The sequence below is a fragment of the Mus musculus genome, chromosome 8 (genome assembly GCF_000001635.26).
Source record: "Mus musculus strain C57BL/6J chromosome 8, GRCm38.p6 C57BL/6J".
NCBI classification, from domain to species: domain Eukaryota; kingdom Metazoa; phylum Chordata; class Mammalia; order Rodentia; family Muridae; genus Mus; species Mus musculus.
The window spans coordinates 48,641,673-48,658,937 of record NC_000074.6 but is presented as its reverse complement, the minus strand read 5'-3'; the positions used below and the strand labels follow the sequence as shown (position 1 = coordinate 48,658,937).

At 41.2% G+C, this 17,265-nt stretch overlaps 1 protein-coding gene across 20 annotated transcripts in view; it reads left to right on the top strand.

Annotated features, from left to right (window-relative positions):
* The window catches only part of Tenm3 (teneurin transmembrane protein 3), a 1,297,160-nt gene that overhangs the window by 863,887 nt on the left and 416,008 nt on the right, over positions 1–17,265 (top strand). For 19 of the 20 annotated variants that reach the window (NM_001145937.1, NM_011857.3, XM_006509405.3 and 16 more), the window contains one exon: positions 12,402–12,680. The exons of the other annotated variant lie outside the window; for it this stretch is intronic. In NM_001145937.1, the coding sequence (NP_001139409.1) occupies positions 12,402–12,680 (279 nt within the window). The remainder of the gene's footprint in view (positions 1–12,401; positions 12,681–17,265) is intronic. 20 annotated transcript variants of the gene reach the window in all.

The following is a 17,265-nucleotide window of genomic DNA, read 5'->3' as shown; positions in this document are numbered from 1 at the left end:
CAGAGCTCACACAAATAATAGCTGCTGTGTTCTGGGAATAAGCAGGGTGTTTTCAAACCATTTTTCTCGTCTGCTCTTTCTTCTTAATTTCCACTACAAGACAACTAACTAGTCGTGTTCTGGATATATTAGAATAGGCAAATTTGCTTAAGTTACCAAAAGACTGAATATACAAGAAATCTTGGTGAATTAGTCTTCATCAAAATTAAATAGTTCTTCTTATAAAAATACCTTTAAGAAAATGAAGAATGTAAGCTAGAGTCAATGAAAAAGACAATGTGTGTGTGTGTGTGTGTGTGTGTGTGTGTGTGTGTGTGTGTGTGTGTGTGTGTTTGTGTGTGTGTACCAGGGACTTGTATATAGAATACATAAAGAGTACCTGCATTTTAAAGGAAACTTCTAAAAGAAATGTTACCTTAAACGTATACAGATGCTGGACAGGCATGGGCACGAGAGGGAGGACTAAACATCATTAGCCTCAAAAGAGATAATGGTTATAGGTACCATAGGGTCCTCTAACTCATCCACTAGAGCTGTAAAAATGAAGCAAGTCTGGTTGTGGAAGGTATTCAGTGATTCTTACACTTGGAAAGTAGAAACAAGATGATCAAAACATTCAGGTTAGCCCAGGATACACAGTGAGAACTGGTGTCTCAATCAGTCAGTCAGTCAGTCAGTCAATCAATCAGTCAATAGATAGATAGATAGATAGATAGATAGATAGATAGATAGATAGATAGATAGATAAGTCTGACAGGAAGTCCCCATGGGTTATATAGGTTAAAGGAGCTTGCTGCTAAGCCTGATGAATGAACAGAGTTCAGTCCCATCTCCCAAGTTGTGGAGGAGAGAGCCAGGCCCTCTGACATGTGAGGTGTGGCGTACTCGTGCCTCCCCCCATCATGCACACATAAATAGCCATGATGCACCGTGACTGCGTACAAGGGCAAATCATTCGCAGCGTCACATAAGGGTGAGTGTGGGACAACGTGGCTCTCAGACGTCGACGACGGAAATGTGAAATGCAAATTGGCACGGCCACTCTGGAAACTGGCAATTTCTTGCAGGCAGTTAAAAATACCACTGCCACCGCCACCACCCCCTCCTGGATCCAAGAATCCGTCTCCCAAGCATTTACTTGAAACAAATGAAAACATGTGTTCATAGCCACCATATTCATAACGGGCCTGGAGGAAGATGAGAAAACCAGGTAAACGAATGCAACGGAGTGACCCAACAGTCCCAAAGAGTGATGCGTGACATGTGACAACATGGAAGGACTTCAGAAACATTCCACAATCTAAAGGATCCAGAATCCATGTTATGTGGCCCCGTTAGCATGGCTCAGAGGGCAGTCAGGAGTGAACTGTAAGAGGCAGGAGAGTGCATGTCTAGTCTTGATAGGGCATAGAAGAGCTTGCCGCGCTCAGTGCAGAGGCGGGCGCCATAGCTGATTTGTGCTTGTGGTGGCTGCGTTTCTTGCAGCCTTCAGTGCCTGCTTTGGGATGATGAGCGTTATTGTATATGAAACTTTCTTAAACAGTAATCTCAAAACTGAGCCAAAAGCAGACATGCCCAAACATGGGTGATTGAATGTGGCACGTTGGGGGTTTGTAGTTTTCCTCTCATCCAGGTTTAGCTGGGGTGAGACGTCATTTGGTACCACGTGCAGTCACATGATCTCCACCGAGCTGTAACCACAATCGTCAATTTTTTTAAAAAATGGCCTCAGATGCTGTTGCCCTGCAGAGCCCTGTTGTGTAAATGATTACAATCTACACATTACAGTAATAACACACATGACATATCCCCACATTACAGTAATAACACACATGACATATCCCCGATTAGGCTTTGAGACTTTAAGAGGTGGTGGTACATCAACAGCAACTTGCCTTTCAAATGTTTCTTCAGTTTCCAAATAGAAAAAAATCTTTTAAGAACTTAGAAGTTGATTTTGAGTGGGCGGAGCCAGTGGACTATGGCAATATCACCAAAATGATAAATAGTGTTTAAATGCTTCCGTAGGTATATGAACCAGGTAGATGAAAAGAATTGAATTCATATTCCTTAAAATGTAGGACAGGAAGGTTACACATATAATTTTATAATGTCACAGATAGCATTGGGCAGATATAAAAATAGTATTAATATCTCCTTTGGTTAGAATACTAATTATGTGTGGCTGCCAAGATGGCTCAGTGGGTTTAAGGCACTTGCTGCCAAGTCTGAAGCTATAGGTTTGGTCACTGGGACGGACAGACATGGTGAGAGGACAGAACTGATGTTTATAAATCGTCTTCTGACTTCCTCACGCGTGCTCTATACTCACACTGTGACCTGCATGCCCTTGTGTGCACACTTGTGTGTGCCGTTGCACACACCAATAAATAAGGAGAAGCAAAAATATTAATCATAGTATCTACGTGACTGCACTGTTTTTTACTCTGGCTTTGGGAACGAAATGGAACTAAATGCTTCTCTTGTTCTTCTTACTTATATTTTATTTATTTGTATAATTTTGGAGTATAAAAATATATTAAGCCTTCAGACATGTTGGCAATTGTCGGAGGAAGATTCAAGAGCCAAGAGGAAAATGCTTTTAATTTTAAAGACTGAAATTTGGTTTAGTCTTGGATGCCATTAAAATGAATAATGGGAACGGATTGTAGACTTCAAAAGAAATATGAGCATATAGTCTTACCATTTAGCACTTAATGCCTCTAGGAATTCCCAGTTAGACCCCAAACTTTTCATTTCCCAAGTGTTCTCTCTCACCTCTGTCATCCTGCAAAAATGAGAAGAATCCCAGGCCCTGTCTCCTGGTTTCTGTTTTACCGGAGCTGAAGAAATTTTGCTTTTTTGTGAGTATCTTGAAAATTGGGTTTTATAAAAAGAGACAAAAAAAAAAAAAAAAAAAAAAAAAAACCCCCGAGGCTTTCATCAGATCCACTAGGCTAATTACTGCAACTCCGAAGTTTATTACTTTTAAATATTAACTGCATGAAATGATTCATTTGGAGATCAAATGATTAATCCTTCTCTGTTGCTATAAATGTCAGTGGCGGGATTAAAGGATTTAGATGGTCGTGTTTACTCAACCTTAAATTTCTCTACTAAAGACAGGAGTTAAGTAGCCCCGGTTTATCCCTGTTTCTTGTTAGTGTTTCTCTCTCAGCGGCTGCTTTTAGCTCCCCTACCTAACTGATCTTTAACTCGTTTTGGCTAAGTAGGCAAGCTCTTCTTTCAGGCCTGATGGTCAAGCAGCTTTGTAGATTACCTACCAGAAGGTGTGAGTAGATAGATGTAGCTTAGCGCTCTCCTCGGGACACAGTGGGAGTAATCCTTCCTCCTGCTTTGGCCTTTATAGGTCTGATGTCTTGAGCCCACAGCTTACTGCTAAACTTGTCCCCGGTTCCTTGCCACATTGCCAATTTCGGATACACATTGTGAAGCACTGTGGTGCCGCTTCAGTCACAATTATTAAACACCTGCTGCTTTGGGCCAAACCATATGCATATTGAGACGAGCATCTCCCGCAGTCCGCCTATCAGATACCAGCAGATCTTTTGTAGGGGTATAATCATCTCAGGGTCTTGGGTTGTTCTAATGGCATTATTAATAAGTAAAAAGCAAACTCATTCTCAGAATACCTTTTGATAAAAGAAATATTTTAGCATCGCTATAATTGCAGATAGTTGCTAAAATCAGTTTTTCAAGGTTGAGCGTATAAATCCTTGATGAGGATTTAGAGTTGCTCCTTCTTTAAAGTCAGTGGGCTCAGGACCTAGGTTTTCTCACTTGTTCCACCAGACCTGCCCTTCAGTCTGTGTATGAGTCCCCTTCCTCGAATGCCTCGTAAATCTAGTCTGGAAAAGAAATACGTGATATCCAACACATCCCTGCTTTTTCTTCTTAAAGAAGTACTTGGGGTTTTTTTCATTCTCATTTTCCTTTTCATTTTCATTATCACCAAACTCGCAAATGCACTATGGTGAGCACTTTGGATTTCCATAGGCAGAGGGACCATTCATAGCTGCATTCAAGATGGGAGTGGAGGGAACACCCTAGGCAGTGCTATGACCCTTTAATATCGTTCTTCATATTGTGGCGACCCCCAACCATAAAATTATTCTATTGCTACTTGATAATAATAGTTCTGCTACTGATCTGAGTCATAATGTAAATATCTGACATGCCGGATATCTGATATATGACCTCTGTGAAAGGTTTTTTGATCACCAAAGGCGTTGTGACCCAAAGGTTGAGAAACGCTCCTACGGAGGCTTCCATTAGGCGTGATCAGAGTAAGAAGTGTGGAGCATAGAGGTCGTTGTCAGTGTTCTCTGGAAACTGAAGGTTATCCGTGGGGAAGAGAAAGATATGCCGGGTTTTTTTTTTCCTTTCTCCATAGTGGCATATAGAATAATACTCCTTCACTGATATGGCACAGTTGGATGGTTAATGTTCAATGGTGACTTGCCTACATTACCTAAAAATCACATGTGACTTTGTTGAGAGGACTTTTCCAGAGATTAAGTGAGAGGAAGATATGCCCTCTCCTGGCTGGTAGCACCATCTCCTAGGCTGATTACCTAATGAAATAAAAGGACAAAAAGAGGGAAATTAATTGATTATTGACATCCCCTTCTGTCTGCTTCCTGGCCCCACCTGGCATACGCTGTTGCTGTTCTCTTCCCCCATGAGAGATCGATTGCTCTGAAACAAGGAGCTGAAATAAATAAATAAATAAATAAATAAATAAATAAATAAATAAATAAAACAAGTGTCATTCTTCCTTAAGTTGCTTCTGTCAGGTTCTTGGTCATTGTGATAATAAAATATTGAAGAATGAGGGCCAGAGAGATGGCTTAGTGTGGTTAAGAGCATGTGTCAGCTTTGTGGGGGATCTGAACTCCTTATTGGGTGGCCCCCAACTCCCTCTAATTTCTGCTCCTAGGAATCCAATACCCCTTTCTTGCCTCTTGAAACACTGCACTCACTTGTATACACACACACACTTAGAATAAAAATCAAATGTTAAAGAAGGAAAGACAAGTTTGAAACATTAGGGCTATAGCTCAATATTAGAGCACTTGCTAAACATGCTTGAACTCCAGGGGTTCAAATCCCAGCACAGAAGTAAAGTAAAATTCCCTCGCAAATGTGAAGATAGGCATTCTGTTCGCCAAGTGGCAATGGGGATGTGAGAACGTTGAAGTAGAAAGAAGGAAGAGATATTTACATGTGTGAATGTTTCTATGACTGTGACATCATCTTACATCTTGTGGACACACACCAAAAGGGAGCCCTAGTTAGTGGATGCATATGTGGATTCTACTAAAACTTAATAGAAAATTGTAGTTTTGGACCAGTGAAAGAATGCAGTGCCATGCCTGAGAACAAATGACGTCATTCATTCAGTAATTCATTCATTCAGCACGACAAGAGAAATGATACAACGTGATAGTGGATCTTTTTATTTTAGTGTCATACTGACTGAGCTGTCCATTTATTCGTATGTGACTTACGGTTGTTACTTTGGAAAAATAGATTTTTATCATCTTTTAAGACGATCCATGCATGAAGAAGGAAAACGTATACAACCTCATTTCCTTAAAACAGGAAAAATGTCTTGGAACACAACATGTTCGAGAGAAGGTGGTTTTGAATCAGAACTATTAGAAAGCAAATGAGCAAAATTAGTTTTGAAAATGTTTTGAATTTTTCCTTTTAGTTATTGAGATAGTAATCATGAAAAAAAAACCTTCAGACCTCTTCTGTTTTGTTTTCTTTGTGTGCAATCTCTTCTAAATGGACCATCATAGTTATTTACATTTCCTTCTATTTATTCATGCTTAAAATACTAGCACATTTATATCTGTTGGTTGGTGTTTCTCCCTGAGTTTCTCAAAGGGTGATCATACCACACAAGTTATTGTGCAATGGACACTTCCAACTTAAAAAAATATATATGCATGGCTTTCCTCCAGATCTGAAGATATAAGTCCAAATTTCTGCTTTAAGTTATCCATGCAGTGTTCCATAGCAAAAATATGCATCTCACCCAGGCAGTCACTGTCTGGTAAACATTTGTATGGGTTTTTTAAATTTTTGCATAGATGCTATAGTAAACGTTTCTTTCTATACACATTTAGAATGAGGTATAGCATGTAGTTATTAAGATAAATTATCTGACTAAAGGGTGTCTGTTATTTCAATGGGAAGGCATTTTCTAAGGAATCAGAGTGGCATATTGGAAGAGAGAGGGATACAGATTGGCTTGTGACTGGAGTCTCATCGCATGCACGCCCATGGAACAAACAGCTTTCAACAAAGAACAGGGATTCCTGGATTTCTCCTTGAAGTCAATATCAATGACCTATATTCCAAAGATTCACAGCAAAGTTAAGACCCTGCTCAGAGTGTGCTGTCCTAACGAAGGAACTGGGCGAGCTGAGTGGTGGTGAGAACGTGAACTTGGGAGCCTTGTACTCTGAAGACGGGCATACAACCGTGTGTCCTCTGTAGAGAGCATCTGGCGGGTCTTCAGAAGCTCAAGCATCTAAAACTGTGCTGTGACTCAGCAGCTCCTCTCCTAGGCGGAAATCAGGAGAGATGAAGACATACACCCATGACAGCTTGTGTACAAATATTCCTAGTGTCATCTTCATAGTATCCCCCAGATGGAAGCAACCCAAATACCACTGACTGACAAATGGATAGGAGAAAGATGGCATCCATCCATTGTAAATTTCACAGATAAGAAGGAATAAACTTCTGATACAGGCTAAAATGTTTTTGTCTTTGTTTTTAATTTTTTTTCAAAATCTGCATTTATTTATTGTGCATACATGCTTGTTTGTGGTGTGTGTGTGTGTGTGCACATGTATTTGCATGGGCACACATGTGCTAAGGTGTGAATGTGGAAGTCAGAGAACAATTTGTGGGGGTCGCTTCTCGCCTCTACTACTTGGGGTACACTAATGGAACTCGGGTCAAGCTTGGGGTGAGTCCCTTTACTCTCTGAGCCATCTCATAAACCCATGTTTGAACTGAAATATATGGTGCTCCGTGAGACGAGCCGATGGCAAAAGGGCACACACTATAGAGTCGTCTCTGAAATGCCTCAAGTCAGCAATATGCAGAGATGGAAGCCCATTGGTGGTTTCCGAGGGATAGCAGAGAGAGGGTGTAAGCAGAAAAAGGGAGAGAACTGAAAATTGTGGGATCTTTTATGGAGATAACAAAAATATTCAAAAATTGATTGTGGTCATAGTTGCAGAAATCTGTGATTCTCATTAAAAAAGTTATTAAGCTATGCACCTTAAGTGCATGCATTGCACGGGCTGGGAATTAGATCTCCCAGGAGCTGCTTACTACGTGCAGCTCAGTTGGTCGACTGCTTCTCTAGAACACATGGAGCCCTGAGTTCAATCCCCATCACCACGTAAAAGCCAGTGGGGTGTCGCACAGCTGTGATTGCCAGCGTTTGGAAAGAGTATGGGAAGGAGGGATCAATGTTCAAGGTCAGGCACAGGCTCAGTATGGAACTGTGGTCAGTTCCAGGCTAACCTAGCTACGTGATACCCTGTTTGAAAACACACACACAGCAAAGCAGAGAGAGAGAGAGAGAGAGAGAGAGAGAGAGAGAGAGAGAGAGAGAGAGAGATCACTCTGTACACTTGTTCTCTTACTAGGTATTTTCAAATGTCATTCTTAGGAAAGGAGTACTACTCAGCTATTAAAAAGAATGAATTTATGAAATTCCTAGCCAAATGGATGGACCTGGAGGGCATCATCCTGAGTGAGGTAACACATTCACAAAGGAACTCACACAATATGTACTCACTGATAAGTGGATATTAGCCCAAAACCTAGGATACCCAAGATATAAGATACAATTTCCTAAACACATGAAACTCAAGAAAAATGAAGACTGAAGTGTGGACACTATGCCCCTCCTTAGAAGTGGGAACAAAACACCCTTGGAAGGAGTTACAGAGACAAAGTTTGGAGCTGAGATGAAAGGATGGACCATGTAGAGACTGCCTTATCCAGGGATCCACCCCATAATCAGCATCCAAACACTGACACCATTGCATACACTAGCAAGATTTTATCGAAAGGACCCAGATGTAGCTGTCTCTTGTGAGACTATGCCGGGGCCTAGCAAACACAGAAGTGGATGCTCACAGTCAGCTATTGGATGGATCACAGGGCTCCCAATGGAGGAGCTAGAGAAAGTACCCAAGGAGCTAAAGGGATCTGCAACCCTATAGGTGGATCAACATTATGAACTAACCAGTACCCCGGAGCTCTTGACTCTAGCTGCATATGTATCAAAAGATGGCCTAGTCGGCCATCACTGGAAAGAGAGGCCCATTGGACACACAAACTTTATATGCCCCAGAACAGGGGAACGCCAGGGCCAAAAAGGGGGAGTGGGTGGGTAGGGGAGTGGGGGTGGGTGGGTATGGGGGACTTTTGGTATAGCATTGGAAATGTAAATGAGCTAAATACCTAATAAAAAATGGAAAAAAAAAAAAAAAAAAGGAAAGTCCCTCCCCGATCTGACTAGGTTCTAGGTGCTTCAAGAGATAGGAAGATAGGCTGTATAGCTAGCTAGCCATTTTTTTCTGATTCCCCTCATTTATTTAAGGCATAGGTGCCATGCTGTCATGTTTGATGTATTTGTTTTTATACCATCCTGTCTCCTTTGTCACATATACCAATTCCTTTTTTTTTTTTTTTAGTATAAATTTATTTTAAAGTGATACAGCCTGCCTCGGTTTATTTATTCAATTTTTCCTGTATAGATTTTTCAGTTTATGACTGTCATAAAACAGAATTGGCTAATCTAATCCACGCTAATGCTGCATTTTAATCACAGCATATTCCGCCCTCAGGTGTACTTTGTTCTTGCTACAATTTATTGTCTTGGTCCGGTTTCAAATCGTAATGGGTAGACCTGCTGTTGGCCCTGCTGATCAAGGTTACCAAAATTCAAAGTGTGCGGGATAGAACTAAATACTTGTTTGCCAATTTTAGACAAACAATTAATTTTAAAGAAGAGCGTAACAGGCAAAATGAGAAACTCAATGAATACAATTAGAGCTACTGCAAAGAATCCGAAGCTAAGTCTTCCTTGTTACCTGCACAGAGCTCACAAGTGCTTATCCTTCGTGGTCCTCTCTTAAGTGTCTTCTTCTGTTTCTACTCCTTTCTGTCACACCCCGCCCCCCAGTCCTTCCCTAAGCCAAAGCCAGCTCAACACAACTTTCCATACTCTTTCATCCCTACCAGCTGTCTCTTCTCTCCGCCAGGAACCTTTCTTCCCTCTGTCTCCTCTATATTTGTCAAAACTGCATGTGTTTCTTATTAAGGATGGCCTGTCCTACAGGGAAATTCTTTGATAGACTAATTACTCCAGCCTGATGATTACTTCTTCCCAAGGGAAAGCTCATTCAAGCAGAGGGTCCTCGAACTCAGGCATGCCTAACCCCGAAGAGGGATCACCGGCAGGAGGGTTGGAAGTCTGGGCGAAGCAGTGTGCAATGGCAGCAGACTGCACCAGTAAGCAACAGCTTCCCCAGGTAATGCAAGGATCTGAAAGTGAATACCTAAATTCTATGGCCCTCTATAGTTGTTGTTTGTCAGTATACGTTGAGGGCTCTCTCACATTTGCATAAACCATCCATCTCCCTTTTTAGTGCCAAGTGTCTCTTCTTGCACCTTACCTGTGCCTAGCATGTGCCACTAAGCCTGTCTCTGGTCCAGAAATCACCATTTAGGTCACATCATGAACACCCTGGCAGATATATATGTAGGAAAGACATCCCAGCCGAACTCGTGGGTGGCTTTAACGTAGATGCATCTGAAGTGGAGCTCAGTGTCCTTCTGGAAACAAAAATAAACCTTGTAGTTCAGTGGAAGATATCCAGCGGCGGTCTCTGCTGTTGTGTTTGCTTTATAGTTTAAATTTTAGGACTAGCCTGAGGAGATTTGAGTTCTTGTGAGTCACCGACTGCAGAGGGTCAAATAGTTCTGGGGTTTGGGTTGTCCGTATTTCCATAAGGATGATGTGCGGGATATTTAGCTGCAAAGCAAGCTCTGTTTACCTACCTAGAGAGCAATTAAGGACTGTAGCTGTCTGCTTTCCTTCCATGTAGATTTTATATCAAGATGGCAGTCGAGTAAAAAGTCATTAACTTGGAAAATGTTTCAAGTTATTGGTTCGGGAAGTAGAGAATTCTGGATTTTTGTTCTGGAATTATAGACATTTCCCAGGCTAAGAGCGAGATTCAGAGAATAAACTCATATATTTTTGCCTACTCTGAACATTTCTTTGTGCGCTAATTTCCAAGATCTGTATGTTTGATGGAAGTACTTAAGTACTTTAAAAGTGACCAGTAAATAACAATAAGAGGACTCTTCCTCAGCATATCCATTTACCCTCTGCAGGGCATCAATCTTGTTTTTACTGACTTTCGTAGGTAAAGTCCATGTGAATTATTTTTTTTACAAATACAGACAATACCGCATAACCCTCCAAGCTTTCCTACCTCCGCACAATCTACAGAAGCAGCTTCCCCTTTTTCTCCTCCTTTTCTTTTCTTTTTTCCTTACATGCTGATTTTATTCCTACGCTTATTCACATCTCTCTGATAAGCACAGTTTGATTTCCAGCTAATTGTAGCAACCGATTTTCATTATTTATGAGTGTCATTGTCAGGATCTATTTGGAAGTCCGACTGAGATAAAGATGATCCCAACTTCTGATATGACCACAGCAATCAAACAATTAACCACACAGGTTTAAATGTGCCGGGCCCGGAGGGGCCTAATAGCTTTACAAGCAAATATTTACTGTATTGTGTCTTATGTTTGATTTACGTTGTGGAAGATTCAACATGCCATTTTATCACAAATAATTTATAGTACCCTCTCCTTAAAAATATAATGTAGGCTTCTCATAACAGCAAATTAACTTTAAAATATTCATGTAGATCCATAAGATGGGAGTGGGAAAATTAAGACCATGAGTCATATAAATACTTAATATCCATAAAAGATTTGGTAAAGAAGTTGTGTTTAAATCAGTCTTTGCCTCCTACTCCCTTTCATATGCATTTGCTTCTGGAGGTGCTTATATTTGGGACCCTCTCACATAGGCAAGACAAAAATGGGAGAGCCTTATGCAGGGGCTCTACAATAAAACATTTTCAAGTTCTTCTCATCCGTAGTGTCATAAAACACTAAAATTTCAAAAGCAACTGCAGGGTGGGAAGCATCATTACTGTTAGTGGTCTTTCTGAAGTGTCACCTAATTTAAATACCTGCGCTTTAAGTGATTGCAGTGTCATGAGTTTTATTATGCTCAATTTATTAGTAAAAGCTTGCAGAGTTCACAGCCATTTATTTTCAGGGAGCCTGATTGTCTCATTAATTTTTAAAAACAGAACCCCTCCCATTTTCGTTTGAGAGTGCACTGTATGTGGAAAAACTTGGTTTGCTTGGGTCAACACGGATGCTTCTAGGTGTTTCTTAACTCCAGACAGCTACAAAGTCACCGATAGGAAAATAGGATGCTAATTTTCAAGGTTTTACCCTACTGAGTGTTGAGTTACACATACATACATACATACATACATACATATTCCCATTAGTACTCATACATGATGATATACACTTGCATATACACATATAGACTCACACATATACACATGTATTCATGCACACATGCATACATATGAAGATGAACACATATGTACACATATGCATGTACACCAATTTGCACACACACACTACACATACATACACACATGCAAACACACACATACCTGCACACACACACACACACACACACTTATTGCTTTCTGAGTTAAGGTGGGCAGATACATTTAAAATGACCAAACGCCTGCTTCTAATTAAGCAGTAACTTCCTCCTGAGGTAAACATTTTATTTCCCACCAAAAGAAGTGGAACGTACATGGGGAAAAAAAAAACCCTATAGTTTAGGACCCAAACAGGGACAGATGGCCATTTTTGTGGCTTCACCATCTGCTAAGCCAAATTCTGCCACCGGAAACCAGTTCTTCCCTCTGGGTTTCGTGTTCATGGCCGAGCCAGGAATCCATCTCTGGAGTTGCTTATGGGTTTAAGGTGACCATCGGGGTGTGTACAGAATTCTGCAGGCAGCCCACGGAGCCTCCTCTCGCCCCATAATTGCGTCCACTTGACCGTATGCCAGGCAAAGCTGTTGCAGACATGGGTGAAGCCTGAACGAATGAGTGTTTCTGTCAGGGAGGTTTTTCTTTTTTGAAAGAAAAATGAAAAGAAACGAAACCACAGGAACCATATATACTCACTAGTTGTTATCTCTCTTTCCCCCTAATTAGGACAGAATTTTACCCTAAGGCAGTTAGGAGTGTGTGAATCCGCAACTCGAAGAGGAGTGGCATTCTGTGCGGAAATGGGGCTCCCTCACAGAGGTTACTCCATCAGTGCAGGGTCAGATGCGGATACGGAAAACGAAGCAGTGATGTCCCCTGAGCATGCCATGAGACTTTGGGGCAGGGGGGTCAAATCGGGCCGCAGTTCCTGCCTGTCAAGCCGGTCCAACTCCGCCCTCACCCTGACAGACACGGAGCACGAGAACAGGTCGGACAGTGAGAGCGGTAAGTCGCACTGTTTACTTTACTATGTTGCCATTGAGCGCTTCCGTCTTCCGCTTGACTGTGATTCCTGTTTTCCTTCCATGCTTTCTCTCTTTCTGTTCTTTTTATGCTAATGTAGTAGAGCCCAAGAAAATACTTGTGAATAGTATGGTGATTTTCCCGCTGGGGGCGGGGAGGAGGGGAGAGGTGGATCAATATTTGATGTCAAATTATTAAGTTCTGCAAACAGTGTTTGGTGCGTTAGATATAGTTTTGAAAAACAGTGCAGGGAGGGGGGAGAAAAGACTAAGTCTGACTTATATTGGATCAAGTCTCCGGTTACCTTCCGAGGAATAGGAAAACTGTTTATAAAGTGATCCCCGGAGCCAGGTTGCAATCAAAGATGTCTTTGTAGATTCCTCTTGAAAATAACTCAAAGAAGTTGCAGAATCTTAGAATGGGTGAATGAGCACACAGAATAGTTTATTAACAGGGCTCAAGTGATTGAAGAACAGATTTCATTGGCTTTAACTTCCTAGCTGATGAGGGCAACTGAAATCTTGGTAAGGAGTGAGATGTGGCCTTTGATGTCCTTGGGAACTGGATTATCTGTGCAATTAAATCCACATACAAAAAAAAATTGGATTTAAGGAAGGCTAAATAGCAACTTTGCATGGTCCAAAAGATGTCATTATAAATTGCTGGTACTTTTTGTCCTGTTGCCAGTATGGGATAATAATATTTTTAAAAGTATATATGCAATAATAAATTGAAAGAAAGCTTACGTTTTTAGTCAGCACTGCTTCTAAGAAGAATTGGAATATCAGCACTAACATACAGACAGTAAACCAAAAATCTTTTCCTTGTTTCTGATATTAGGAGTATTCCTCTCTTTCAGTCTGTTATTAATGTGGTTTCTATCTGATGAATCAAGCAGCAAAGAGAAAATTAAAACAGTAGAGTTGCATGGTATTGGAAAAGAAAGATGATTGTTTATGAATAATATTTCACCTTTATTGTTTATGAAGCAACTCTGTCAGCTTTGTTTTGTAACAGCAGAGCGGATCTGTGGCTAGTTTTCAGTGTCATATAAGCCAGGGTGTGACTTGCTGCTGCCTCCCGCTCTCTGGGCATTTCCTTCCTATTCATGGGGTGGGAAAGTTTCATTTAAATCACTGGAAACAATTGATTTGGTGTAGAATATTCTAATGCATTACATTCAACCAAAGTCAATATAAGTCACCATCAGTTACCCATTGTCTTCAGATTAGAAGTGTAAGTCCTTAATGCAGTCAGGCTTTATTCCAACCCCCCAATAGGAAGCCAGGATGATCCTTTTCCACAGAAAGAAACTTACAACCATGCTGCCAGTATTTCTCTCCCTCTCCCACCCCTGCCATTCACCTCTGTACAGTCGGTAACTCCATCAGTTTTCCTAGCAAATCCAGAAGTCATCCTTACAGTCTGTAGTCTGCACTTCACACTGTACTCCTTGGGAAATTACAGGTATGTACTCAGATACTGCATTTGGACATAAATACACAAGAAAATATTACATAAAATAAAGAAGGAGAGTGTGTGTAGATAAGACACTGGGTTCCTGTAATCGGCACAGTAAACACTCTCAATATCTGTTAGAGCCCTGTGTTGCGCCAACTTATCGTTTTTCACTCCAAATCTTTGTAGTGTAGCCTTTCAATATTATATTAGCAAATTGTGTATTAGTTTTATTATTCTTAATTACATATCATGACAAATTTTCAATCATGGGCCATTGCCCTCCCTACCTCACCGCCCACCCCACCCCCACCCCCAGAAAACAGGAGGGAAAACTTTGTAAACTCTAGTTCTCAGTTTGCAATTTCCAACCAGAGAAAAAATGTAAGTCTCTCACACACTGGTCATCTGCCTTTGCCTTGGTATTAATAACTAAAAAGGATGGGTTTCCTTGGTAGGCTCAGACCATGTGCCTAGGGAGAAAGAAAGTTGTGCTCTTCATTCCTCCCAGTGGCCCTTAGGGGACAACATCCAGAGCCTTGCCTTGACGTTCTGGACATTTGGGCAGCATTTGGTGAGAGTGAACATGCCCACTAAAGGTAGAAGAGAAAGCATCAAAGGTGAGATTTTTTAAGTTGGACAGGGATGACTTCAACTTAGATTTACTCTTTCCTCAAGATTTGGTTGGGATTATTTGTTAAGCAACATTCAGATGGATTGTTAATGAGGTCCCTCTGAGGAAGGAAACAAGGGGAAATGAATTGCTTTTACCAATATGAACATGGGCCATATCATGTGTTACATATGTGTGTCCATAGGAGTATTTCAGATTTGTTTATTTATTCTGAAATTTCAGTTTTTATTCAGAAGGAGCAAAAATTCATTCATTAATTACATTTACCTCTGAGAAGCACAGTAATAGGTATGTAATAGACATTGGAATTGTGAACTGTGATTTTAAACAAGGATGGTACAGATTTTTTTTTTTGTCTTGATGCAAAAAAAGACTTTGTTCCCCTCCCCCCCCCCCCCATGGCTACTTCAAGGTAAGAATTAAAATTTGCAATGATATACAGGTTCTTTGAACTTTTTAAAAATTACTTTATTTCATGTGTATGGCTCTTTTGCATGTATGTATGCCTGTGAACCATGTGTGTGTCTGGCCCCTGTAGAGGACAGAAGAGGGCAGAGGATTCCCTGGAAGAGGAGTGACAGAGGGCTGTGAGTCACCCTGTGGGTGGTGGGAATCAAACCCAGGGCCTCTGGAAGAGCAGCCAGTGTTCTTAACCAAGGAGCCATCTCTCCAGCCCCGGACAGGTCTTCTTTCTACCTTTATAAATGATCCACTCAAAACTATACTTTTACTTTCATTTCATTATCTTTAGTCAAATATTCCTAATATAGAACTTCAAAAACAATTCAATTTTGCTCTCTTCGGGTAGTTTAATTTACTCTAACTTTGACAGAGTATTGATCTTCCAGTTACCTCTCATTGATTCCTGAGTTATTCATTATCTAATTCTATTCGTTTTTATACTGGCTTGAGATGTCAGACAAAATGCTAATTATGTATGTATGTACGTGTGTGTGTGTGTGTGTGTGTGTGTGTGTGTGTGTGTGTGTGTGTTTGTGTGATAGTTTACAATATAAAGAGTAAAACAAGTAAGAGTTAAGTAAATAATGAACCAGAATGATACCAACAGAGGACCCAAGCTGTATTTTCATTGAGTTTTCCATGGGAGTTTGCACTGCCTGTTTTCATCATTGGAAATAGTGTGAATGAGGCTCTCTTCCCAGAAAAAGATGCTGTTCAACATTTGTACAACTATGCAAGCTAAATGCCCAGTGTTCTAGTATAACTTCAAAGAAGAGTTTAGTTACTAAAGGGGAGCCAGTTTCATTCATTTGTTGGCCAAGAGACCAACAGTTCACATTAGGAGGTGCTAACACCACTGCGGTGCTAATGCTATTTTGATGGCCGGAGCATCCTACAGGAGTAAAAGACGATTGAGGCCATGCCACACCCCTCACTGTTGGAAGATAGCAGAGATTCAAAGCAAGTCATAGAGTGCATCTTTTTTTTTTTTCATAAGCCAACATCTTTTTGTTAGCCATGGAATTGGCAGTTCCAAAGAGTTTAGAGAGAAGAAAAATTCAGTATATGATCCTTCATTTGGGATTCCAAATCGGGATATGGGAGGGGTCCTCTCTTGACGTTATTGGTCTCTGTGGTTGTAATCCTTGTCAGCTCCTTGCAGACTGACAAACACTGCATTATGGTGATTTCCGATCCCCTATTAACAACCACTTCAGCAAATAAGCCCTTGAAAGGTCACCAAATAAATACTAGAGGCCCCTGGATCAAAAGTAAGAGTACTTGTGGTTTTTTGGACCATTTTAGGCTTTTTTTCCTTTTTCTGATGTGTGGCTGAAATCAATCCCCATCCCGACCTAATTCACACTATCCAACTTGGCAAGTCATCTGCTCTTGGTCATCTAAGTAAATGTCAGGAAGAAAGGACTTTGTAGTGTTTTTTTCAAAATATCCATCTTCGTGGCTTTAAGATGCTCTCGTGTGCATCATTTGCCAGCAGTGGCAGCAGGCCCTGCATTTAATCTTAGTCAGCTAGCAGTATTGGGGTGGGGGAAACTGGCTGAGTGAAGACCTTGGTGGCCAGCGGTCAGATCATCATGTCTGGCCCCCATTCCTGACCATTGTTCTCTGTGTCACTCAAGGTCCCAGCCTTTCTACCCTGCCTGTTACTTGGCCAGCTAAACTGCCAGTGATTTGTTAGAAGGTCCCTAATCTCATTCCTTCTTGGCCTGTCTACTTTTTAATGTTTTGGGGGGCCGTGGGAGGCTGATCTTTGACCTTCAGCGTCAGGCAACCCATGGGGAGCTGGCCCTGCTTTCCACCCCACCATGATCCAGGGCCTAGTGAGTCTTCTTGGAAGGTTTGTTATTTGACCCTGGGCCTCCCAGTTCTGGGACCTGGGGCAAGTCACTTAACCTTTGTGTGCTCTGATGTCTACCTGGGTAAAATACAAGTACCAGCGAGCAGTCCACAGCTCATTGGGATAAGACAGCACTGGGCTTAAATGAATGTGGG